Source organism: Heterodontus francisci, chromosome 7, assembly GCF_036365525.1.
Source record: "Heterodontus francisci isolate sHetFra1 chromosome 7, sHetFra1.hap1, whole genome shotgun sequence".
Lineage (NCBI taxonomy): Eukaryota > Metazoa > Chordata > Chondrichthyes > Heterodontiformes > Heterodontidae > Heterodontus > Heterodontus francisci.
The window spans coordinates 108,362,059-108,389,421 of NC_090377.1; the positions used below are offsets into that span (position 1 = coordinate 108,362,059).

At 43.0% G+C, this 27,363-nt stretch overlaps 1 protein-coding gene across 2 annotated transcripts; it reads left to right on the forward strand.

The window, feature by feature from the left end:
* Window positions 1–6,668: 6,668 nt before the first annotated feature.
* On the forward strand, window positions 6,669–26,041 carry LOC137371762 (mucin-2-like). Of its 2 annotated transcripts, XM_068034614.1 has the most exons (4): window positions 6,675–6,754; window positions 19,102–20,235; window positions 22,668–22,792; window positions 25,760–26,041. In XM_068034614.1, the coding sequence occupies exons 1-4, from the start codon at window positions 6,692–6,694 to the stop codon at window positions 25,764–25,766; spliced, it is 1,329 nt and encodes a 442-aa protein (XP_067890715.1). In that variant the 5' UTR covers window positions 6,675–6,691; the 3' UTR covers window positions 25,767–26,041. The 2 variants fall into 2 exon arrangements, with proteins under 2 accessions (XP_067890716.1, XP_067890715.1); XM_068034615.1 differs by lacking the exon at window positions 25,760–26,041 and having other exon boundaries at window positions 6,669–6,754; window positions 22,668–22,754.
* The last annotated feature ends 1,322 nt before the right edge of the window (window positions 26,042–27,363 follow it).

Here is a 27,363-nt window from a genome sequence, read left to right on the forward strand (position 1 = left end):
ATTGGAGGACTGCTAGCATTGTATCTTTGTTTAAAAAGGGACTGAGGAATAGACCAAATAACTACAGGCCAGTCAGTCTAGCCTTGGTAGTGGGCAAATTATTGGAATCAATTCTGAGAGACAGGATAAACTGTCACTTAAAAAGGCATGAATTAATCAAGGACAGTCAGCATGGATTCGTTAAGGGAAGATCGTGTCTGACCAAGTTGATTGAATTTTTTGAGGAGCTTAAAAGGAAGATTGATGAGGGTAGTGCAATTGATGTGGTCTACATGGATTTTAGCAAGGCTTTTGATAAGGTTCCACATGGCAGGCTGGTTACAAAAATAAAAGCCTATGGGATTCGGGGGACTGTAGCAAGCTGGATGCAAAATTATCACAGTGGCAGGAAACAAAGGGTAATGGTTGATGGATAATTTTGTGACTGGAACACCTAGTTCCTGTGCCATGATTTTTAAGTTGTGCTTTTTATGTCAACATTTAATATTTCAGATGGACATTAGTCTGCGAACATTCCACTTTAAACTGCAGCTGCCTGTCAGGATTTAATTGCAAGCTCAGTCCACTATATGGCAATATATTGAAACCTGTCAGTTTCTCAACTCTTGTCTCCCAATTCCCAATCGAAATTAATTTTTGCATGTTTTATGTGTTTCTCTCCATCTTTTGGGTACTTCAAATCCAATTTATGGGGAATTTCACCCATTGAATAGTGTGTCTGGAAAGCCCTTTCTCATTTGCTGTTATGGCTATCCATTTATGGTTTAGTGCTGACTAAATCTGAGATTTCCCTGATTACATAATGGATTGCCTCAAGCTGCTCACCTCAGGGGTCACACACCCCACATCTAACCAATCACCCCTAACCCTATGGTGACCCCAACTCCTGCTACTGCTGACTTCACCATGCCCTGATGCCTCAACCCATCTTTTTGATGACTAAGTTTCTACTGAAGCTAAAGCCCACAGTTTAGAAATTTCAGTTAGACTATTAAACTGCCAAAAACAACACAAGCATTTCTGTGGTGGCCAATTATTTGTTGCTTCATATTGTTTGATCTGTGCCCAATTGGAACTGGTCACCACTGTCTAAACTCATCTGATTTTGGACACTGACCGATGTTGAAGAGCAGAAAAGTGTTCCACAGACAATCAAAAGCTTGACCCAAAGAACTTTTCATGCTCTGATGACATCTCAAAGTCCTTTACAATTAATAAGTTATTCTTGAAGTGTAGTCACTGATATTTTAGGCAAAAGAAGCAGCTAGCAAATGAAATCTCACCAGTTCGTCTGTTTATGTAGTGATGGTTGAGGGATGTATGATGGATAAGACTTCAGGAGAACTGCCTTCCTTGCTTTGTAAAAGTGCCACGGGATCTTTTGCATCCACCTGAGCGAGGAGACAGAGCTTTAGCATAACATCTCATGCAAAAGATGGCAGCTCTGACATTGGAACACTTCCTCAGTGCATCACTGAATAATTAGCCTGATTATGTGCTGGAGTGGAACACCTTGTGTGCAGCCTGATCTGGCCGGCATCCTTCCATAAAATCTCCTTCTTCATCCTTACATCTTAGGTAGAGATATTCCTATTGGGAAATGGCATTCCCAATCATCGGGAGGCAATACTTTTTTTAAAGAATATTTGGCAGAAAGATCTGAGGAAACCTAAGTGCCATTGAAACAAAAATAAAATTGGTAACAGCCTAAAAATGACCTGAAAACAGTTTTCCTCGGCTTTCTGTGCCCATTCGATGAAGTCCCTCATAAGAGACTGTTAGCTAAAGATGAAACCTATAGATTTGAGGGCAAATTACTGGCCTGGTTAAGAAATTGTCTGAGTGGCAGGAGACAGAAAGTAGGGATAATGGTGGGTACTCTAATCAGCAGCATGTATTGAGTGGTGTCAGCATTGAGCCCCCAACTAATCACCGTACTTAATAACAACTTAGATGATGGCATAGAAAGCCAGCTATCCAAACTTGACAATGACACAAAGATAGGCAGCATTATAAACAGTGGAGATGGAAGTAAAAATTATAAAGATATATAGATAGTTGCAATGAATGGACAAAATTGTGGCAAATGGATTTCAATGTAGTGTGAGGTCAACTCTTTTTGACCAATACCAGACAGATCAGAATACTTTCTAAATGGTGAAATGTTAGAAACAGTGGAGGTTCAAAGAGACTGAGGGGTCCAGGCCCATAAAACATTACAATGTCATGGAGAGGCTAAGGGAATGCTGGCCTTTATATCTGGAGGGGTAGAAGTCATGCCTCAGCTATACAAAGCACTGGTTAGATTGCACCTGCAGTACTGTGAGTAGTTCTGTTCACCACACCTGAGGAGGGATAAATTGGCATTGGAGGGAGTGCAAGATAGATGCTCCTGATTGGAGCTTCCATCTCCATTGACTGTAAGAGACAAAATGCCAAATTCATGGACAGAGTTTCAGTACCATTCCTACCTTACTGTGTTAATGGCCTTTCCCATATCAGTCTAAACTAAGTTCCTTTAAAACTCTTGATGACAATAACTTGCATTGATTATAACACCTTTAACATAGAAAATTGACTGAAGGAACTTCACAGATGCATGAGGAAAATGGATGATGAACTGAAAAGGAGGTATTGCAAGTGGTCAACAAAAACCCTACTAACCAGTGGGGTTTTAAAGAAGACAGGGAAATGGAGAGGCAGTGCAATTCAGGGAGGGAATTCCAGAGAGTGGGATCTGAGTAACTGAAGGAACTGCTGCCAGTGATTGGTAAAGATGAGAGGCAATTCCAGTTTACAGCTGACAAATAGCTATCAGGATTCTGGACAATTTTTGAGCTTGATACCAGGATGGGATGTTATTGCTACATACTGAAACATCCGGTGACATAAAAGTGACCAATAAGTTCCATTTCTCTGAGTTCATTTATTTAATTTGAAAATTCACCATTGCTTTATTCCATTTTGGTTCATCATAACTAATTTACAAGGTTACTAAAATAAATTAGAACTTAGATTGTATTGATTATTGATTACAATAATACAAGTAAGAACCAGACTGAATATAGAAGGTTCAGAGGGGAAAAACAAATAAAAGAAACAAAGACAGCGTATGTTTAGAGACCAGCAGCTAACGTTAAAGGGAATACAAAAGTCTTCTATAGACATATATATAGTAAATGTGTGGTAAAAGGCAGGATGGAGCTGATAAGGGACATAGAAGAGGATTTGCTCATGGAGGCAAAGGGCATGGCTGAGGTACTAAATCAAAACTTTGCATCTGTCTTGACCAAGGAAGAAGATGCTGCCCGACTGAGGAGGTAGTTGAGATACTGGATGGGCTCAAAATTGATATAGAGGTGACATAAGGGCTGGCTGTACTTAAAGTTGATAAGACACCAGGACCAGATGAGATGCATCCAAGGAAAGTGAGGGAAGTAAGGATGGAAATTGTGCAGGCATTGGCCATAATCTTCCAATCCTCCTTAGATACAGGGGTGGTGCCAGAGGACTGGAAAATTGCAAATGTTACACCCTTGTTCCAGTAAGACTGTAAGGATGAGCCCAGCAACTGCAGGCCAGTGAATTTAATTTCAGTGGATTAATTAACAAAAGTCAGCATGGATTTGTTAAAGGTAAATCATGTTTAACTAATTTGATTGAGTTTTTTGATGAGGTGACAGGTTTGATAGGGATAAGGCTGTTGATGTGGTACACATGAACTTGTAGATGGCATTTGATAAAGTGCCACAGAACAGGCTTGTCAGCAAAGTTAGAGCCCATGGAATAAAAGGGACAGTAGCAACATGGATACAAAATTGGCTGAGTGGCAGAAATCAGAGAGTAGCGGTGATTGGTTGTTTTTTGGACTGTAGGAAGTTATGTAGTGGGGTTCCCCAGGGGTCAGTGTTCGGACAATAACATAAAAGCAAAATACTGCAGATGCTGGAAATGTGAAATAAAAACAAAAAGTGCTGGAAAATACTCAGCAGATCTGGCAGCATCTGTGGAGAGAGAAGCAAAGTTAACATTTCGGGTCAGTGACCTTTCATCAGAATTGGCAAAGGTTAGAAATAGAGTCATAGAGTTATACAGCACAGAAACAGGCCTATTGGCTCATCGTGTCTGTGCTGGCCATCAAGGACTTATCTATTCTAATCCCATTTTCCAGCACTTGGCCCATAGCCTTGTATGCTATGGCATTTAAAGTGGTCATCTAAATACTTCTTAAATCTTGTGAAGGTTCCTGCCTCTACCACTCCTTCAGGCAGTGTGTTCCAGATTCCAACCACCCTCTGGGTGAAATATTTATCCTCAAGTCCCCTCTAAACCTCCTGCCCTTACCTTAAATCGATGCCCCTGGTTATTGAGCCCTCCGCTAAAGGAAAAAGTTTCTTCCTATCTATCCTATCAATGTCCCTCATAATTTTGTATACCTCAATCACGTCCCCCCTCAGCCTTCTCTGCTCCAAGGAAAACAACCATAGCCTATCCAGTGTCTCTTCATAACTGAAATGCTCCAGCCCAAGCAACATCCTGGTGAATCTCCTCTGCATCCTCTCCACTGCAATCACATCCTTCCTATGGTGTGGCGACCAGAACTGTACACAGTACTCCAGCTGTGGCCTAATTAGCATTTTATACAGCTCCATCATAACCTCCCGGCTCTTATACTCTATGCCTCGGCCAATAAAGGAAAGTATCCCGAATGCCTTCCTAACCACCTTATCTACCTGTGCTGCTGCCTTCAGTGATCTATGGACAAGCACCCCAAGGTCCCTCTGACCCTCTGTACTCCCTAGGGGTCTACCATCCATTGTATATTCCATTGCCTTGTTAGTCCTCCCAAAGTGCATCACCTCACACTTCGCAGGATTACACTCCATTTGCCACTGCTCCACCCATCTCACCAGCCCATTTATATCATTCTGTAATCTAAGGCTTTCCTCCTCACTGTGCACGACAATACCAATTTTCATGTCGTCTGCGAACCTACTGATCATACCTCCTATATTCACGTCTAAATCATTAATGTACACTACAAACAGTAAGGGTCCCAGCACCGATCCTTGCGGTACACGACTGTTCACAGGCTTCCAATCGCAAAAACAACTCTCGACCATCACCCTCTGCCTCCTGCCCTAAGCCAATTTTGAATCCAATTTGCCAAATTACCCTGGATCCCATGTACTTTTACTTTCTTAACCAATTTCCCATGTGGGACCTTATCAAAAACCTTACTGAAGTCCATATAGACCACATCGACTGCACTACCCTCATCCACACCTCGAGTCACCTCCTCGAAAAATTCAATCAAATTTGTTCGACACGGGGGTGGGGAGGGGGGCGAAGTGGGAATGGGCACGAATGTCTGGAAATGCCATTGGGGGAGGGTGGGTGGAGGTGGGGGGGTTGGGAAAATGTATTTAATGGTCATTTAATTCAATTTTGTTGAAATTTAACTTACCTGGCCCTTTAATTTTTAATGTCCATTGAGACTTGTAAGCCTATTAAAAATGGTGCCAGTACCTGCACATTGGCGCCGGACGCTATTGCTGGTGACAGCTCACCCGCCCCCCTCCACATCATCGCGGGGGCCGGGTGCCACGGCCATGCAAATGAACCACCGCGTTTGAAATCGCAGTGGCTCCATGAGGCGGTGCCCGTGCAGGTGGGCATAATTTCTTCAGCCTGAGGGGTCTGGACAGAGTAGAGAAAAATTGTTTCTGTTGGTGGAAGAATCACGAACCAGAGGACACCGATTTAAGGTGATTGGCAAAAGAACCAAAGGCGACATGAGGAAAACATTTTTACACAGCAAATGGTTAGGGTCTGGAATGCACGACCTGAGAGTGTAGTTGAGGCAGATTCAATCATGGCTTTCAAAAGGGAATGGATAAGTGCCTGAAGGGATATAATTTATAAGGCTATGAGGGCATCGACAGGGAGGTGGGACAAGCTAAATTGTTCCTGCAGAAAGCCAGAATGACTTCAATGGGCTGAATGGCCTCCTTCTATGCTGTGACCATTTTGATTCTACATTACTGTGGATCTGGAGTCACATGCAGGCTAGACTGGGTAAGGACAGCAAATTGTCTTCATAAAAGGACACAAATGACCCAGATGGACTTTTACAACAATCCAGTATTTTCATGGTCACCATGACTGATACTCGCTTTTTCCTTCCACATTCATTTAACTAAATAACTTAATTTCCCCATACTCTATGGTGAAATTTGTACCCATATCACTTGATTGTTAGTTCAGGCCCCTAGATTACTAGTCCAGTAACATGACCACTATATTACTGCATTCCTTCAGGTCCAGCACCAGCAAAGATCAACTCGTGTTACTGTTCATGTGAATATCTTAATAAATCACCAATGAATCAGTCTGCTCAGTGTAGAACTTACACAAACCAAATAATCACCACAATAACTTTGTACATACTTCTACTAACTGATCACAATACAACAATTTAAATTTGGATAGCACCTTTAACAAAGTAAAATCTCCCAAAGTGTTTCACAGGAGTGTAATAATGTACAGGAAACTAAGAAGATTTCTGTCTGGCACTATATCATTATTTATAAGTATTATCTCAAACACCCTTCATTTTTCCGTTGGTTAGGTTACTAATTTAGGAGAACGTCAGTTCCGGGTGAATTTAATTATTGATGTCCAGGAAACTATGTGTCGCAAAGATTCTGGAATCGATCCGGCAAATTGTACACTGCTAACTAGCCCAGATGCTGTGAGTATTACAATGATTACTGTTTGCTTCTCTGTTATAATGAATCCTTTCTGAAATTATACAAGGCTTTGGTGAGACCACATCTGGAATATTGTGTGCAGTTTTGGTCCCCTTAGCTGAGGAAGCATGTTCTTGCCATGGAGGGAGAGCAGTGAAGGTTCACCAGACTGATTCCTGGGACTGATGTATGAAGAGAGATTGGGTTCGATTAGGCTTGTATTCGCTAGAGTTTAGAAGAATGAGAGGGGATCTCATAGAAACCTACAAAATACTAACAGGACTGGACAGACCAGATGCAGGAAGGGTGTTTCTGATGGCGGGGGATTCCAGAACCAGGGGTCACAGTCTAAGGACAAGGGGTAAGCCGATTAGGACTGAGATGAGGAGAGATTTCTTCACCCAGAGAGTGGTGAACCTGTGGAATTCTCTACCACAGAAAGCAGTTGAGGCCAAATCATTGAATATATTCAAGAAAGAGTTAGATATAGTTCTTCGGGCTAATGGGATCAAGGGATACGGGGAGAAAGTGGGAACAGGTTACAGAGTTTGGATGATCAGCCATGATGGTATTGAATGACAGTGCAAGCTCGAAGGGCTGAATGGCCTACTCCTGCTCCTATTTTCTTTGTTTCTATGTTTCCACTGAAAGCTTTATTGTGACAGTAAAATGGCACAATGAGTTACCAAGGAACATTTGAAGTTTAGTCCTCTGTCGGCTGATATTTCTCACTGGTTCCCATACTGCAGAAATCAATAAAGCACCCATCTATGTCTCAGCATTAGAAGGATAGTTTTGCATGGCTATACTGTCAGCATGGAACAAGCTTGGATCAGTGACAGGGCAGTTATACAATAAACTATAACACTGGTTTTGATGCAGTAGGCCTCGCCAGTGACTATCTTCCATTGTAATAAAAGCAAAATACTGCGGATGCTGGAAATCTGAAATAAAAACAAGAAATGCTGGAACCGCTCAGCAGGTCTGGCAGCATCTGTGGAAAGAGAAGCAGAGTTAACGTTTCGGGTCAGTGACCCTTCTTCGGAACTAGCAAATATTAGAAATGTCAAAGGTTATAAGCAAGTGAGCCGGGGGTGGAACAAGAGATAACAAAGGAGAACGTGTAGATTGGCCAAGGCCACATAGCTGACCAAGAGGTCATGGAGCAAAGGCAAACAATATGTTAATGGTGTGTTGAAAGACAAAGCATTAGTACAAATAGGGTGTTAATGGACTGAATATTGAACATTCCCAACTAGCTTTGTATCGTGAGCAAAGTCACAGTCACAGTCTCTTCATCTAAGTCACCAACATCCTCGGGGGTTACCATTGACCAGAAACTTAACTGCACAGCTGCATAAATACTATGGCTACAAGAGAAGGTCAGAGGCTGGGAACTCTGCAACGTGTGACTCACCCCCTGATTTCCCAAAGCCTTTCCATCATCCACTAGGCATAAATCAGAAGTGTGATGCAATACTCTCCACTTGCCTGGATGAGTGCAGCTGCAACAAAACTCAAGAAGCTTGACACCATCCAAGATAAAGGAGCTCGCTTGATTGGTACCCTGTCCACCACCTCAAATGTTCACTTTCTCCACCGTGACTGCAGTTTATACCTTCTACAAGATGCACTGCTGCAACTTGCCAAGGCTTCTGCAACAGCAAATTAACCCATGACCTTTACCACCTAGAAGGACAAGGACAGCAGACACATGGGAACACCACCACCTGCAAGTTCCCGTTCAAATCATTCACTATCCTGACTTTGAAATATATAGTCGCTCCTTCACTGTCGCTGGGTAAAAATCCTGGAACTCTCTCCCTAACATCACTGTGGCTGTACCTGTACCACAGGGACACCAGCAGTTCAAGAAGGCGGCTCACTGCCACCTTCTCAAGGGCAATTAGGGATGGGCAATAAATCATAGAACCATTTGGTAGAAGGTTATCGGAAGGGTAATGTTCCGACTTCGGGAACATACGTGTGTCCCATGATTGCATGGGCGGGCAGCCCGACCACACTGGCAATTTTCCTGGAGGTGACCTCTTAATTGGCTGCTGCTGGACCCGCTATCCCATTAAGGATGGTGGGTAGGATGATGATGCTGCTCGTCCAATCAGAGGGCTGACAGCTCTGGAGTCTCAGTGGTGCCAATGGTAGAGCTAGGCACTGCTGAGGCAGACCGGAGAACATGGGAAGGCCTCAACATGGAGGCACCCTTGAGAAGGCAATTTAAATTAAAAATATTAGGTGGCCAAGGGTGGTAGGACCCACTGATCAGAGGGTCCACTGGGACGGACATGTTTGGGTCCACCAGGACGGTCTTCCCTGGCAGCTGCCTCTCTTCAGGACATGGAGCCTCTGGCTCCAATGCTCATCAGAAGGCACTGAAAGGCTGCCTCCAAGCAACGGGTGACCTCCTCACGTGGCGGCATGGCCACTCCACCAGTGGCCCGGGGGGAGGCACTTAATTGAGCCTTTAAATATTCAAATAGTCTGCCTGCCGCCATTGGGCGGGCAGCGGTTCCGGCATGCAGCTGCCGCTGGAAAACATTCCCAGCAGCATGACTGCATCAGGGAGCTATCCCGATGTCGCACCCTGGAATTTTACCAGCCTAGCTGCCTCCCAGCTCATAACCCCGCGGCCAGTAAATTCCCGGCCATAGAATCGTAGAATGGTTACAGCACAGAAAGAGGCCATTCGGCCCTTCGTGTCCAGCATTGTCAGCGGCACTCACATCCCATGAATGAGTAAAAAACGTTTTAAGAAAATACAGACACAGGGAAAAGTGGGGTGGGGTGGGGGGAGGCCAGAGCCACAGGGAACATTTCTAATAGGGTAGAAGGTGGGAGAAATTAAATGACAAAAGGGATTACGGTGAATGGCAAAAGGATGTGGGAATCAGACAAGTAAAGAAACAGAAGAGAGGTCTAGAGGAGCTGTAAATGATTAAAGAAGAATCGTCACCACCAGCTGCAGCCCAAAAAATGGGAGCATGAATGAGTTTATGATTTGAAATTGTTGAACTCAGTGTTTAGTCCGGAAAGCTGTAAAGTGCCTAATCAAAAGATGAGGTTCTGTTCCTCGAGCTTACATTGAGCTTCATTGGAACAGTGTAGGAGGCCGAGGACAGAGAGGTTAGAGTGGGACTGCAGTGTAGAATTAAAATGACAGACGAGTGGAAGCTCGAGGTCATGTTTGCAGACTGGGAGGAGGTGTTCAGCAAAGTGATCACCCAATATGTGTTTGGTCTCCCCAGTGTAGAGGAGACCACATCGTGAGCAGTGAATACAGTACACTAAATTGAAAGAAGTACAAGTGAATCGCTGTTTCATATGGAAGGAGAGATTGAGACCTTGGATGGTGAGAAGGGAGGAGGTAAAAAGATAGGTGTTGCTTGTGAATGTGCCATGAGAAGGGGACGGGGATAGGGATGATTGAGGAGTGGACCAGCGTGTCGCGGAGGGAGTGGTCCCTTCGGAATGCTGAAAGGGGAGGGGAGGAGAAGATGTGTTTTGTGGAATCATAGAAATTTACAGCATGAAAGGAGGCCATTTGGCCCATCATGTCATCATGACAAGGAGCCATTAGCCTAATCCCACTTTCCAGCTCTCCCATAGCCCTGTAGGTTACAGCACCTCAAGTGCATTTACAAGTATTTTTGAAATATTATGAGGTTTTCTGCCTCTACCATCCTTTCAGGCAGTGAGTTCCAGATCCCCACCACCGTCTGGGTGAAAATATTGCCCCTCAAATCTCCTCTAAACCTCCTACTTCTTACTCTAAATCTGTGCCCCGAGGTTATGGACACCTCAACCAGGGAGATAGGCCCTTCCTATCCACTCTCTCTAGACCCCTCATAATTTTATGCACTTTAATTAGGGCTTCCCTCAGCCTCCTCTGTTCCAAAGAAAACAACCCAATTCAATCTTTCTTCATAACTAAAATTCTCCTGTCCAGGCAACCTCCTCGTAAATCTCCTCTGTACCCTCTCAAGTGCAATCACATTATTCCTATAGCGTGGTGACCAGAAATGTATGCAGTGCTACAGCTATGGCCTAACCAATGTTTTATGCAGTTCCAGTATAACCTTCCAGCTCTTATATTCTATGCCTCATCTAATTAAGACAAATATCCCATATGCCTTCTTGACTACCTTACCTACCTGTCCAGCCACCTTCAGGGATCTGTGGATATGCACACCAAGGTCCCTCTGTTCCACTACACTTCTCAGTAGCCTACCATTTATTGTGTATTCCTTTGCCTTGTTAGCCTTTCCAAAATACATTACCTCACAGTTCTCCGTATTGAACTCCATTTGCCACTGTTCCACCCACCTGACTCGTCCATTGATATCTTCCTGCAGACTACAGCTTTCCTCTTCATTGTCAACCACACAGTCAATTTTTGTATCATCTGCAAACTTCTTAATTATACCCTCTACATTCAAATTATTGATATGTACCAAAAAAAGCAAGGGGCCTAGTCCTGAGCCCTGTGGAAATCCACTGGAAACAGCCTTCCAGTCACAAAAATGCCCATCAAACATTACTCTTTACTCCCTGCCTCTGAGCCAATTTTAGATTCAACTTGCCACTTTGCCTTGGATCCCACAAGCCTTTACTTTCTTGACCAGTCTGCCATGTGGGACCTTATCAAAGTCTTGCTACAATCCATATTGACTACAACAAATGCATTACCCTCATCGACCATCCTTGTTACCTCCTCAACAAGTTCAATCATCTTCGTCAGACTTAACGTTCCCTTATCAATTCCATGATGACTCTATTTGATTAATACGTATCTTTTTTTTAACGAAGATTTATCCTGTCCCTCAGAATTTTTTCCAATAATTTTCCCACCACCCAAGTTAGGCTGACTGGCTTGTAATTACTCGGTCTATTCCTTTCTCCCTTTTTAAACAGTGGAACAACATTAGCTGTCCTCCAGTCCTCTGGTACCACACCTGTAGCCAGAGAGGATTGGAAAATGATGGTCAGAGCCTCTGCTATTTCTTTTTTTGCACGCCTTAATAGCCTGGGATACATTTTATCTGGGCCTGTGGATTTAACCACTTTCAAAGATTTAAACCCTTGAATACTTCTTCTCAGACTATGTTAATTTCATCTAATATTTCACACTCCTCCTCCCTGATTGCAATGTCTGTATCATCCCTCTCTTTTGTGAACCATACCATCGCCCTCTACCTCCACTCACAGGCTACCTTTTTGGCCCCTAATAGGCCCTACTCTTTCTTTAGTTAGTCTCTTGCTCTTTATGTGTTTATTATAAATCTTTGGGTATTCCTTGCCAAAATCTTGTCATGCCATTTCTTTGCTTTCCTAATCGTCTTTTTAATTTCACCCCTGCACTTTCTATACTCCTCTAGGTTTTCTGCAGTATTGAGCTCTCGGTATCTGTCATAAGCTTCCCTTTTTTTCTCTATCCTGTCCTTTAAGCCCCTTGACATTCAGTGGGTTCTGGATTTGTTAGTCCAACCCTTTTCCTTAAAGGGAACATATTTGCTCTGAACCCTCACTGTCTCTTCCTTGAATGCCTCCCACTGATCTGGCACTGATTTACGTTCATGTCGCTGTTTACAGTCCACTTTAGCTAAATCGTATCTCAACATAGCAAAATTAGCTTTTCTCCAATTGAGGACTTTTATTCCTGGTTTATCTTGGTCCTTCTCCATAACCTTCTCCAGCTTCATTCCCTAGAACTATGTCCAGAACCGTCCTCTCTCTTGTTGGGCTTGCTGGACTGAAAAAGTTCTCCTGAATGCATTTTAAGAATTCTGTCCCTTTGTGCCTTTCATACTGATTTAATCGCAGTTAATATTATGGTAGTTGAAATTCCCCACTGTTACTGCCCTATTGTTTTTGCACTTCTCAGAGATTTGCCGACATATTTGCTCTTTTATTTCCTTCTGCTTGTTTGGGGGTCTATAGTACACTCCCAGTAGTGTGATCATCCCTTGTTTGTTCTTTTGTTCAACCCATATGAGCTCATTTGATGATTCTTTGACCATATCATCCTTCTTCATAGCTATCAGCATCAAGCTGGAGGTGGCACAAATGTCAGAGGAGCATTTACTGAATGTGGAGGTTGGTGGGTGGAAGGTGAGGACAAGGGGAATGCTATCATGGTTCTGGGAGGGAGGGCAAGGGATGAGAGCAGAAGGGAGAAAAAAAGGACAGAAACAATCGAGAACCCTGCCAACCATAGTGGAGGGGAATCCTTGGTTGAGGAAAAAGGGAGAGATATTGGAAGCGCTGGTATGGAAGGTTGCATCATCAGAACGGATACAATGGAGATGGAGAAACTAGGAGAATGGAGTAGAATCCTCACAGGAAGTGGAGTCTAGTCACAGGCAGTGAAATCTAGTTGAGGTAGCTGTGGGAGTCTGTTGCCTCATAGTGAATATTGGTTCATAGTCTATCCCCAGAAATGGAGACAGAGAAGTTGAGGAAGGGAAGGGAAGAGTCAATGGGAAACAAAATCCATGAAATTATCCAGTTCTGGGCGAGAGCAGGAAGAGGCACCGATATAGTCATCAATGTACTGGAAAAGAAGTGAGGGAGGAGGCCTCAGTAAGACTGGAAAATATCCCACAAAAAGGCAGGCATAGCTGGGACCCAAGTGGGTTCCCATAGCTACATATTTTATTTGGAGGAAGTGAGTGGAGTTGAAGGGAAAATTGTTCAATGTGAGAATAAGTTCAGCCAGGCAGTGGAGGGTGGTGGTGGATGGCCCTCTATTCAAGGAAGAAATAGAGAGCCTGTAGACTGTCTTCGTGGGTTATGGAGACTAAAGTGTTTTGATGTCCATGATGGAAAGGAGATAGTTAGGGCGAGGAAACTGGAAACTGTTAAAGTGGCAGAGGGCATTGGAAGAATCAAGGATGTAGCTGGGAAGAGACTGGACAAGAGGAGAAAAAATACAGTCGGTAGGAAAAAATCAGTTTAGTGGGGCAGGAACAGGCTGAAATGATGAATCTACCATGGCAATCCAATTGGAAATTAGGTAGATGCAGACTGTGCATGTTTTGAGGACTATGGGGCCCTGGAAAGGAGATCTTCAGAGGAGATGAGGTCAGTGACAGACTTGAAAATCATAGCTCAATGTTCAGTGGTGAAGTCATGGTCCGGGGGAGATAGGAGGAGGTTTCGAGTAGAGGTCAGTGCGCCAAACAACAACAGAGTTGTGGTGAATGGTCATTTTTTTCAGACCGGAGGGAGGTATACAGAGGTGTTCCCTAGGGCTCAGTACTTGGATCACTGCTGTTTTGATATACATTAATGACTTGGTCTTTGGGGCTACAGGGAACAATTTCAAAATTTGCAGATGACCTAGTTCTTAATTCGACTTTGCCCTGTGTTTAAAAAGGCCATGAAAAGTCATCATTTTCAAGCGTTTATTGTTCATCAGAGTACACAGTCTTACATAGCGTGCATAGGCATACCCAAATGCTAAGCAATTGTAGCTTGCACACACAGAGATGCAAACTCACACACATACACACACAAATGCACAGACACACACGCTCCCCTTTTTATATCCTTACAATAATTCAAAAAATATTGGGCCTTACTAAACCAATCACTAACTTACACCCAAAATCTAATACCCAATTACAGGGATGCTACATAAACAGTATCCCTGTTTGCGCAGGTTTCGATCGCCTGACCCACCTTAGATCATCTAATTTGACCATCAGGCAGAGCTGTATTTTAACACTGGAGATGTATGAAGTCCTCAATGGCTAATGATCCCGGAGTTTGAAGTTCAGCTCAGAGTGAAACAGAACATTGTAACTCTAACTGTAAGAATCTGCCTGAGCAAGAGGTAAAGAAAGGGATTTAAGGAGCACAGTTTGGGGTAAACACAAACAGGTTGGCTGTTATCCTCAAGACTTTCAACATTATCCAACATATAGAAGCCCCAAATGCTTGACAAGAGGTTCAGGGGCAGTAGTCCAGAAAGGGGGCTACATCTTGTTTCATTTGATTTAGGAAATTATTCACCAGAAAGTAAACCATTACAAGTGGGCTGAACCCATCAAACTGAGAACGATTTTACTTTGTAAAAGAATGCTGCAATTTTACCTTTGAACTTGCATAAAACAGCGCAACATGGGCAGAGTGTGCTTTCCTCATTAAAACTTCCTGCACCCTATCAATGAATGATTCATTTGAAATATGTTCCCTGTTATCGTGCAGTGATTATAAAACATAAAATACTGATGTAATATCCCACAGAGAAGCCTCAACAGTGAGGTGTTCATTTCTGCTCACTGAATATTAAGTGCTTTTGAGCGCAGGGTTACGGGAAGAAGGCAGGGAAATAGGACTAAGTGAATTGCTCATTTGGAGAGCGGGTGTAGACACGATGAGCCAATTGGCCTCCTTCTGTGCTGAAACAATTCTGTGATTCTGAGTGACTGATTATCTTAGAAGGTTCCTCAAATGAGGCCTTTTGGGAAGAACTTAAAAACAAAAAGGGGGCAATCACTTGGTTGGGAACCTACTACAGGCCTCCAAACAGTCTGGGAGAGATAGAGGAGCAGATATGTAGGCAAATCTCAGAGAGGTGTAAAAATAATAGGGTAATAATAGTAGGCAATTTCAACTTCCCTAATATCAACTGGGATAGTCTTAGTGCAAAAGGCTTAAATGGGGGCAGAATTCTTAAAATGCATACAGGAGAGCTTTTTGAGCCAGTACGTAGAAAGCCTTACTAGAGAAGGGGCGGTACTGGACCTAATCCTAGGGAATGAAGCCGGACAAGTGATAGAAGTGTCAGTGGGTGAGCATTTCGGGGATAGTGACCATAACTCTGTAAGATTTAAGGCAGTTAAGGAAAAAGATGGACCAGAAATAAAGGTACTGAATTGGGGGAAGGATGATTTCAATATGATAAAACAGGATCTGGCCAAAGTGGACGGGGAGCAGCTACTTGTAGGAAAGTCGACATCAGATCAGTGGGAGTCATTCAAAGAGGAAATAGTGAGGGTTCAGAGCCAACATGTACCCTTTACAGTGAAGGGTAGGACCAACAGGGAACCCTGGATCTCAAGAGATATTGAGGATTGGACCAGGAAAAATAAGGAGGCTTATGGCAGATTCAGAGCACTGAAAACAGTGGAGGAACTAGAAGAGTGTAGAAAATGTTGGGGGGGGTACTAAAAAAAGTAATTAGGAGAGCGAAGAGGGGACATGAAAAAACACTGGCAGGGAAGATAAAGGAAAATCCCAAGGCATTTAATAAGTTTATTAAGGGCAAGAGGATCACCAGGGAAAGAGTAGGGCCCATTAGGTACCAAAGTGGCAATCTGTATGTGGAGCCGGAGGACATAGGTGAGGTTTTAAATGAATACCTTTCATCTGTCTTCACTATGGAGAAGGATGATGTCGTTGTTGAGATCAGGGACGGGGATTCTGATATACTTGAACATATTAGCATTGAAGGGGAGGAAGTATGAGCTGTTTTAGCGGGCTTAAAAGTGGATAAATCCTCAGGCCCAGATGAGATGTATCCAAGGCTGTTAAGTGAGGCAAGGGAGGAGATAGCAGGGGCTCTAGCACAAATTTTCAAATCCTCTCTGGCCACAGGAGAGGCACCAGAGGATTGGAGGACAGTGAATCTGGTACCATTATTCAAGAATGGTAGCAGGGATAAACCATGTAATTACAGGCCAGTGAGTCTAACATCAGTGGTAGGGAAACTATTGGAAAGAATTCTGAGGGACAGGATTAATCTCCACTTGGAGAGGCAGGGATTAATCAGGGATAGTCAGCACGGCTTTGTCAGGGGAAGATCGTGTCTAAGTAACTTGACTGAATTTTTCGAGGTGGTGGCTAGGTGTGTAGATAAGGGTCAAGCAGTTGATGTAGTCTGCATGAACGTCAGTAAGGTTTTTGATAAGCCCCACGCGGGAGATTGGTTAAGAAGGTAAGAGCCCATGGGATCAAGGGCAATTTGGCAAATTGGATCCAAAATTGGCTTAGTGGCAGGAGGCAGAGGGTAATGGTCGAGGGTTGTTTTTGCAAGTGGAAGCCTGTGACCAGTGGTGTACCACAGGGATCGGTACTGGGACCCTTGCTGTTTGTAGTGTATATTAATGATTTGAACCTGAATATAGGAGGTATGATTAGTAAGTTTGCAGATGACACGAAAATTGGTGGTGCTGTAAATAGTAAGTAGGAAAGCCTTAGATTACAGGACGATATAGATGGGCTGGTAAGATGGGCGGAGCAGTGGTAAATGGAATTTAATCCTGAGCAGTGTGAGGTGATGCATTTTGGGAGGACTAACAAGGTAAGGGAATATACAATGGATGGTAGAACACTAGCTAGTACAGAGGGTCAGAGGGACCTTGGTGTACTTGTCCATGGATCACTGAAGGCAGCAGCACAGGTAGATAAAATGGTTAGGAAGGCATATGGGATGCTTGTCTTTATTAGCCAAGGCATAGAATATAAAAACAGGGAGTTTATGATGGAGCTGTAGAAAACGCTAGTTAGGCTACAGCTGGAGTACTGTGTACAGTTCTGAGCACCACACTATAGGAAGGATGTGATTGTCCTGGAGAGGATGCAGAGGAGATTCACCAGGATGTTGCCAGGGCTAGAGCATTTCAGCTATGAAGAGAGACCGATATGGCTAGGGTTGTTTTCCTTGGAGCAGAGAAGGCTGAGGGGAAACCTGATTGAGGTATACAAAATTATGAGGGGCATTGATCAGTTAGATTTGAAGAAACTTCTTCCCTTAGCAGGGAAACCTGGGGGCATAGATTTAAGGTAAGGGGCAGGAGGTTTAGAGGGGTTTTGAGGAAAAACTTTTTCACTCAGAGGGTGGTTGCAAGTGGAATGCACTGTCTGAGGTAGAGGCAGGAACCCTCACAACATTAAGAAGTATTTAGATGAGCACTTGAAATGCCGTAGCATACAAGGCTACTGGCCAAGTTCTGGAAAATGGGATTAGAATAGTTAGGTTTTTGATGGTTGGTACAGACACGATGGGCCGAAGGGCCTGTTTCTGAGCTGTATAAATCTATGACCATATGACTCTATGGCTGTATGGTGTGAGAGTAAGGGGAGAGGTACACAGTTTATGGTGTGACAGTAAGGGGAGGGGTACAAAGTCTATGGTGTGACAGCAAGGGGAAGGGTACACATCATCAGAACCTAAGATCATAAGAAATAGGAGCAGAAGTAGGCCATACGGCCCATTGAGCCTGCTCTGCCATTTAATATGATCATAGCTGATCTTTGGCTTCAACTGCACATTCGCGTCCACTCCCCATATCCCTATCCCAGCCTTAAATATATTCAACGATGTTACATCCGCTACCCTCTCAAGCAGAGAATTCCAAAGATTCACATCCCTTTGAGTGAAGAAATTTCTCCTCATCTCAGTCCGAAATGATTCCCCCCTTATCCTGTGACTGTGCCCCCATATTTTAGATTTCCTAGCTGGTGGAAACAAATCTTAGTGTCTCTCCTGTTCAGTGCCTTTAGAATCTTGTAAATTTCAATGAGATCACCTGTTATTCTTCTAAACTCCAGCGAATTTAGGCCTAATTAACTCAGCCTCTCATCATCTCATCAAAACACTGTACAATTGTAGCAAGACATCTTTATTCGTGTACTCCAACCCCCTTTCAATAAAGAGGTATACAGTCTATGGTGAGACAGTAAGGGGAGGAGTACATAGTCCATGCTATGATAGTAAGAGAAGTGGGCTCACTGTCTATGGTTTGGCAGTAAGGGTAAAGGGTTCAATCTCTTTGGTGTGAGAAACAGGGGCTATGATGCTGCAAAGGCACTTTTCAGAAAATGTTAAAACTCTTCTTTTGCGACAGAGCTTCAGGATTTTCTGATTTGCATTCCCAAACCTGCTCTCTCAGTGGCCTCACTTTTCTGATCCAGTCAGATCGGTTCAGTGATCAGTTCCATTGAGGAAGCCAGCTCTTTCATTTTTGATGCTTCCCCTTCCACTGATTTAGTAATGCTGGATATCAGAAGGCAACAGCATTCCTGACGCCCAGTGCTGTTAAAATGTTAATGTTGGGAAATATGGCATGAGATAAAGTCCCGACTCTCATCTACAATTTGTCTTTGGGCAGTCCAGCTGTCCCTTCCATTGATATGCAATGTAACAGTTACCTGATGATAAAACAATATCCTGTGTTAATAAACCCCCTTGATGTTTACAGTGTCCTGGCACTCATGCAAGTGACCGTTAGTTCAATATTCCACTTTTGATGGTGATTCACTATTATAAAATCCGTTCTATTTTGGAGCAGTTACTGAATTACAATACCACCCTCTATATCTGTAGGAAATTGCTACTTGCATGAGTTGGGTCATGCTTGACGGGGACATGGTCACGAGTGTTGAAATAGAATGCAGGAACATAACCTTGGGAACGACAGCACCAACATCATCGACTCCAGCACCAACATCATTGACCCCCGCACCAACATCATCGACCCCGGCACCAACATCATCGACTCCAGCACCAACATCATCGACTCCAGCACCAACATCATCGACCCCCGCACCAACATCATCGACCCCGGCACCAACATCATCGACTCCAGCACCAACATCATCGACTCCAGCACCAACATCATTGACCCCCGCACCAACATCATCGACCCCGGCACCAACATCATCGACTCCAGCACCAACATCATCGACTCCAGCACCAACATCATCGACCCCCGCACCAACATCATCGACCCCGGCACCAACATCATCGACCCCGGCACCAACATCATCGACTCCAGCACCAACATCATCGACTCCAGCACCAACATCATCGACTCCAGCACTGACATCATCGACTCTAACATCATCGATAACTCCAACACAAAGATCATCGACTCCAACATCAACATCAGCATCGTCGACTCCAGCACCGACATCATCGATAACTCCAACACTAACATTATCAACAACTGCAACACCAACATCAACACAAACACAAACATCAACACCAACACCAACATCAACACAAACATCAACACCAACACCAACACAAACATCAACTGCAACACCAACATCAACACAAACATCAACACCAACACCAACATCAACTGCAACACCAACATCAACACAAACATCAACACCAACACCAACATCAACACAAACATCAACACCAACACCAACATCAACTGCAACACCAACATCAACACAAACATCAACACCAACACCAACATCAACACAAACATCAACACCAACACCAACACCAACATCAACTGCAACACCAACATCAACTGCAACACCAACATCAACACAAACATCAACACCAACACCAACATCAACTGCAACACCAACATCAACACAAATGTCAACACCAACACCAACAACAAGAACAACAAAAAAGAAATTACCACCGTTGTCATCGTCATCAGAAAGCAGTGAATCATCATCAGAAAGCAACGAATCATCAGGACGATGCAGTTGGAAGGTAAATCATAGATTTTAAAAAAAATTATAGCTAAATGAAGTTATGACCTTCAAAGTTCTGAAAACCCGTTTTAGTTTTAACAGTTTAAGTACGGCTGATTTTCAGTGCAAAAAATCGTGGAAATTGCTATGTCTTATTTTATGCTGCCTCTAAATTGCACTGATTCTGTCCAACCTCTGCTGAAACTGTCTGCCACTCACTAACATAAGAACATAAAGAATACAAGCAGGAAATAAGGCATAATACCCCTCGCTCCTACTCTGCCATTCAGTAAGATCATGGCTGATCTTCTACTCAATTTCACTTTCGCACCCAATCTTCACAACCCTTGATTTCCTTAATACTCAAAAATCCATCAAACTCAGCCTTGAATATACTCATCAATTGAGCATCCACAGCTGTCTAGGGTAGAGAATTCTCAACTCTCTGAGTGAAGAAAATTCTCCTCTTCCCAGTCCTAATTATCCCTTATCCTGAAACTATGACCCCTGGTTCTTGAATCTCCAGCCAGGGGAGATACCCTGTTAAGCCCTCGAAGAATTGTATATGTCTTGCTGACATCACATCTCATTCTTCTAAACTCCAGAGTATAGTAGGTCTACTCCACTGAAACTCTCTTTAGAAGACAGCTCTTTCATCGAGTGAACCTTCATTACACACTCTAAAGGCAAGTATATCCTTTCCTTGGTAAGGAGACCAAAACTGTACACAGTACTCCAGGTGTGGTCTCACCAATGCCCTGCACAATTGGCCTAAGACTTCCTTACTCTTATACACCAACCCTCCTGCAATGAAGGCAACCTACCTAATTGCCTTCCTAATTGCTTGCTGAACCTGCATGTTAACTCTCTGTGATTCATGTACAATGATGCCCTGAATCCTCTGAATCCCAACATTTACTAGTCTCTTCCCTTTCAAAAAATATCCTGCTTTTCCATTCTTCCGACCATAATGGATAATTTCACACTTCCTACAATATAGTTCTGCCGCCAGAGAAAACTGAAGCTCATACAAATTTCTTGAATTCGCACCTGTTCTGAATGGGCTATACATTTAAGCCTAACATTGAAGCATACCAGGATCCAAACTTATATTTAGTTTTTTTCATGATGTCTTTCTTAAATTTATTTTAATTTTTTGCCCATTGATATCTACAATGCATTTTCTGTCTCCATAAATGCATCTTCATTGTACTCGAATGATTTGCATTAAGAATTCCATGAATCATTAAAACACTTCATGAGTACATTTTCTGAAACATGTTATGCCAAATGTGCATAAAAGGTTGTTTGGGAGCTTCAAACTTTAATTTTCATTGTTAAAGAAGGACTTTGGCATGAGTTTAGCACTTGCCTGGTGCTCCAATTGTTTACTTTGATAATCCACTTATTTCACGCTTATTTTACATTCTGGCGATTGCTCATAATAATCTCAGAGAATCCAAACTTAAATCGTCAACAGGAAGTTCTGCATAAATTTCAGCTTAACTTGTTGGTTATTCCATTTCAGAAATTCCTAAACAAGTCCTTTGGAAAGCAGGAAACAGAGGGTGGAGCTATTTGAGTCCACTGATCACTGGTAGGGCAGAACATGCCATAAGTGGCTTGCCAGAAAATTATTGGTGAGACGCCTGCAAAATTCCTGTGTTAATGCCAACGGATAGGCAGTGCACCCATAATTTTGCAATTAGCTGCTCACTGCATATGAGGACCTGGCAGCGTCGAGAGGGTTTGGAAACCTCAGCCCCTTTTCTCAGAGAGAAAAAGGGTGGATTCTTATATAAAGCTGGCACAGTGACTCCATAATCAGATCACTGATGACAGCACTTGGTATCTTTTCAAACCCAGTGACTGTGACTGCTTAAACCCACAATGCACACTATTTCTTTCAGCAAATACAGCAAGCATCTTGCTCATAGTGAGGTCTCATAAATAGCATGTGATATCAGTGAGCAATTAATCTGTCTTTGGTGGTGCTGGTTGAGGGAGCAGGTGTTAGCCAGGAGAGCTCCCTACTCTTCTTTGGGTAACATTGTGGGATCTTGTATGTTCACCTACATGAGCAGATGGTCTCTGTTTGACATCTCATCTAAAGATTTGCACCACTGACCATACAGCAATCCCCCAGTGCTGCCCTGAAACTAGATTATGTACTCCAATCCTGCAGTGGAGATTGATCCCATGATCATTTGTCTCCAAGGAAGGTGCTGTATTACTGAGCTGAGCTGGCACACTAACACCTGAGGCAGATTTAAACCTGTCTTTGGAAGATATGTCACTGAAGCCTAAAACTGGACAATTGCAAGTTTGACTGCAAGTTAGACCTGATTGGTTAGTAGAGGCGGGTTCTTCAGATATTCTGTTCTAGAAATCTCTGTATAAAAAACCTTGTTTTCTCTGGACTGAAGATATAAATGATACATTTTAATTTAGAGATACGGCAGAAGGGGATGGTATAGGCATTGCAGGAAGAAGCATGGTTCAAGAAGAGGAGGAAGATGGTGGAGGCGTCGTTGGGGCCGAAGATGGAACAACAGACGACGATGGAATTACAACAGGTACAACATGTACAAGAGAGGAATATATGGCTTTCGTTCTGGAGGGGGATCTACACTTACAAATCACCAAGACAGAACATACATGCGAGTTAGGAGCAGGAGTAGGCCACTCGGCCCTTCGAGCCTGCTCTGCCATTCAATTAGTTCAGGGCTAAACTGATTACTCCACATTTCCACCTGCCCCCGATAACCTTTCACCCCCTTGCTTATCAGAAGGAACTGGAGAGAGTAAAATACAGATTTAGTAAATACCACCAGAGATTATTTGTCACATTTTATTTTTGTCTCATTTCTGTGGTCACTGTATACATAACATTAAAACTGGTCTGCAATGATATTTATCCCCACACGAGCAATATCCCAATCCCAGGTGCTTGCCCAGTTCCCATATCCCTTTATCCCCCTTTCATTCAACCTCCTATTTAACCTACTAACTTATCTTTAAGCTTTGACATGGTCTATTGTGTGGTTTTGTTGGCAGTAACATTTTGGGTTTGGTTTTTCTATTATTTTGATCTTGTATATCTCTCTACGGTCACCTCTCATATGCTGCCTTTCAAAGCTGAAAAACACAAAGTCTTTCTTTATAACTCAGTTCTCTGACACCACAGATCAGACTCACTTTCTGAACTGCCTCCAGGATTTTAATGTTTCTCTTTTGCCTCTCACCAGAAATGGTCACAGTACTCAAAGTGTGGTCTATCGAGAGCACAATAAGCATGAATTCGTCTACCTGTTTTTTTCATTCGTTCATGGGATGTGGGCAGCACTGGCAAGGCGAGCAGTTATTGCCCATCCCTAATTCCGCTTGTGAAGTTAGTGGTATGTCACCTTCTTGAACCGCTGGAGTCCACGTGGTGTAGGTACATGCACAGTGCTGTTAGGGAGGGAGTTCTAGATATTGACTCAGTCACAGTGAAGGAATGGTGATATATATCCATGTCAGTATGGTCTCTAACTCGGAGGCAACTTGCAGGTGGTGGTGTTCCCACAGACCAACTGCCCTTATTTGTCCAGGTCTTTAAGGTCATGTGTTTGGAAGATGCTGTAGAAGGAGGCTCGGTGAGTTGCTGCAGTGCATCTTGTAGATGGTACACACTGCTGCCACTGTGTGCTGATGGCGGAGAACATGAATGTTTAATGTGGTGGATGGGGTGACAATCAAGTGGGCTGCTTTGACCTGACTGGTGTAGCGCTTCTTCAGTATTGTTGGAGCTGCATTCATCCAGGCAAGTAGAGAGTATTCCTTCACACTCCTGACTTATACCTTGAAAGTGGTGGAAAGGCTTTGGGGAGTCAGGAACTGGGTTACTGGCTGCATAATTCCCAGCCTCAAATCTGCTCTTGTAACCACAGTATTTATGTGCTGGTCCAGTTAAGTTTGCGGTCAATGGTGACCCATAGGTTGGAGGTGGTGGGGAATTCTGCCATGGTAATATTGTTGAATATCAAGTGGAAATGTTTAGATTCTCTCGATGGCACAAAACCAAGTAAAGAAACAAAAGATGTGTCTGGGTGAAGTGCAAATGACAGGACAACAACTGCCAAATGCAAAGTAAAGGGATTAAGATAGAAATGGTGGGAGGAAAACAAAAAAAACCCCAAAAAAACAAACATCCTTTAGATGCTCGGTGCAATCTGGTGACAAATTGTGCAAGTTTCCCCATCTGTCTGCTTCATTTGTTGGAAAACATGCCACTGAAATGTTGCATTCATCTTCACCACACAATTGTTTAATGCATCCATGGCCTTGTCATAATCATCCCATTCTCCTGTGTCATTAAGTGTTTTAAATGTCTCCCTCACTGATGCCCGAGCATTGTAGAGCAACAAAGCTTTCTGTTGTGCTCTCTGCGCCAACCTCGCCCCATCGTGAAACAGGCCCCTGTTGTCCGCATAATCGTCAAACTCCTCCATCCATGTGCCCCATCGCACACTTACTACACTGGCATCACCATTGGGATCAAACTGATTTACACCTCTATTCCCAGCAGATTCTAGTCCACCAAAAGCCATACCTAACTGCAACCTAATTCAATATTTTAGTCCGCGTTGCCATTGTTGGATCCTCCAATAATGATACTTTATAAAACTGAGGCGTAACTTGATTCACAGACATTATTCAGCGATCTTTGCTCTCCAGATACTGTCCTTTAACATGTGCTATCTGACCTTTAACATCTGGGCCTGATGACCTCCTAACTAGTACAGAAAGCACTGCACAGTATCTAATATTCAAGTCGACATAACACTGAGTTATCATCATGACAGACACTTCCAGAATTAAACAATTAACTCAATGGTGTCACCATAAATACCCCAAGGTAAGTACACATCTTTTCCAACAACAGCCACTTTCTACACATGTATGCAAGACAAAGACACTTTGATTTTACCGAGAAGAGATTTTTCAGCTCACTCACTAACTGAATATTGATCACCAAAAACTTCTTAGAAATTTTCTTTGGCCTCCTTCGCTCGAGAGACAATGGGTAAGCGCCTGGAGGTGGTCAGTGGTGTGTGGAGCAGTGCCTGGAGTGGCTATAAAGGCCAATTGTAGAGTGACAGGCTATTCCACAGGTGCTGCAAAAAAATTTGTTTGTCGGGGCTGTTACACAGTTGGCTCTCCCCTTGCGCTTCTGCCTTTTTTCCTGCCAACTGCTAAGTCTCTTCGACTCGCCACACTTTAGCCCCGCCTTTATGGCTGCCCGCCAGCGCTGGCGAATGCTGGCAACTGACTCCTACGACTTGTGATCAATGTCACAGGACTTCATATCGCGTTTGCAGACGTCTTTGAAGCGGAGACATGGACGGCCGGTGGGTCTGATACCAGTGGCGAGCTCACTGTACAATGTGTCTTTGGGGATCCTGCCATCTTCCATGCGGCTCACATGGCCATGGTTATCTAGTATTCAGATAAAACTACTGCAGATTCTCAATGAATTAATTTTGCTGATTTAATTACAGAGTTTAAGAAAACTGAAGAGTGGATGGAGATAACAAGCAAACGTGAAAAACAGGGAGAAAATTCCAGATGGCTTAAAGAGTTTAATTTTAAAACATTATGTTTCACACTTAGTTAGAAGTAGGTTACAGTTTAATTGTTAGTATGTTAGAATATAGTTTATTACACTGGTGTTCTTGATATCATTACTACTCAGAAATATGCCAATTAACTAAATCATGTGATATATTCCATACCAGATGTCAATGTGAAATCAGACAATAAACAGAATATTAATAATTGTATCACTGTGGCTCTTTCACTTTTGTAAAACAATATGAGAGGAACTCATATTATTGTATCTATTGCCTTATACGGTAAAACTGTTCACAATCTGACTTCTTAACTGCTTTGTCCTGTTCTAATTAAACTCTAATTACCACAACCATTTTGGTTAGGCTGGCTCTGAATGTCTTACAAGGCCATTAATCAAATACACTACAAGTAAAAGATCAGAGGCGCAGAAAGTCAAATCGGCAGAAAAACAGCATGAAAACAATAAACTCTTCATTAACTCCTGATAACACTGAAGCTGAAGAAGTGTGTTTAACATAAACTGATACATGAGGCTTAATCTGTTCCTGTGAAGGTTCCAGATGTATCTATTACAGATTTTGGAACTGCTTTAGATATTCTCTTCGATTAGCATCATCAATGCCTCTCATAAGCAGACGTATGACCCTTGGAATCAGGAATTAACTTTTGCTATCCAAGATCTAGATATGTAACATGGGATGTGTAACAGTAAAATCCTCTGGTTCATATGAATTTAACAAATGATCCTTGTACATGAGAGTTCCTGTGCTGCTCTTTTCTTCCAAAAGGGAAATGGGTTACCACTTTAGTGAGATGAAGCCAGATAAAAGAATTATTAAGCTGCTTTGTTTTATATTCAATACATTTAATCTTACTTTAACTCATATCATTTTCTCCTTCTCCTGAAGAACTATCTCTGTAACTCTCTGGTCAGACCAAAGTATTCTCCGAACTTAGTTGTCGCCCTTCTTTATGTTGATAGACGGAGGCCCTTACAGCTTCCTTTGGCAGATTTTTTTCCAAGAGACCTGTAAGACTGGATGCTTGTTCCTTTTGTGTTCTCTCTGGACAGGAATTTGGCAGTTCGTCGCCTTACTCTTCCCCTAACCTTGCGTTGCCAGTTGAACTGGTCATTATCCAGCTACCACCTTCTCGAGTGGATTTCTACCTGATAATCTCATGCTGTTTGCACAAGCACATGTTTTCTCACATCATCTCATGTATGCATATTACAGGAAGCATTGAAAATTAAATCAGAGGCTCCTTACTGTCCCTGATTGTTATGGAAAGCAGTTTCAATAGAAGATTCATTATTATACAAATGCTTTCCTTGTGTCAAAAATTCCTTTGGGGATTCCAATGGAATTCCTAAATCTGGATGAGAAAGAGGAAGGAAACATGGGTGAAGATGGATTACATCACAGAAGGGTTGCCTAGCAGTCGCTAAGTGACAAAACATTTACTTAAGAGAGAATTCTGAGCTCTCCACCAACAGTCCTGTTTTATTATTTACAATCATATCATGATCAAC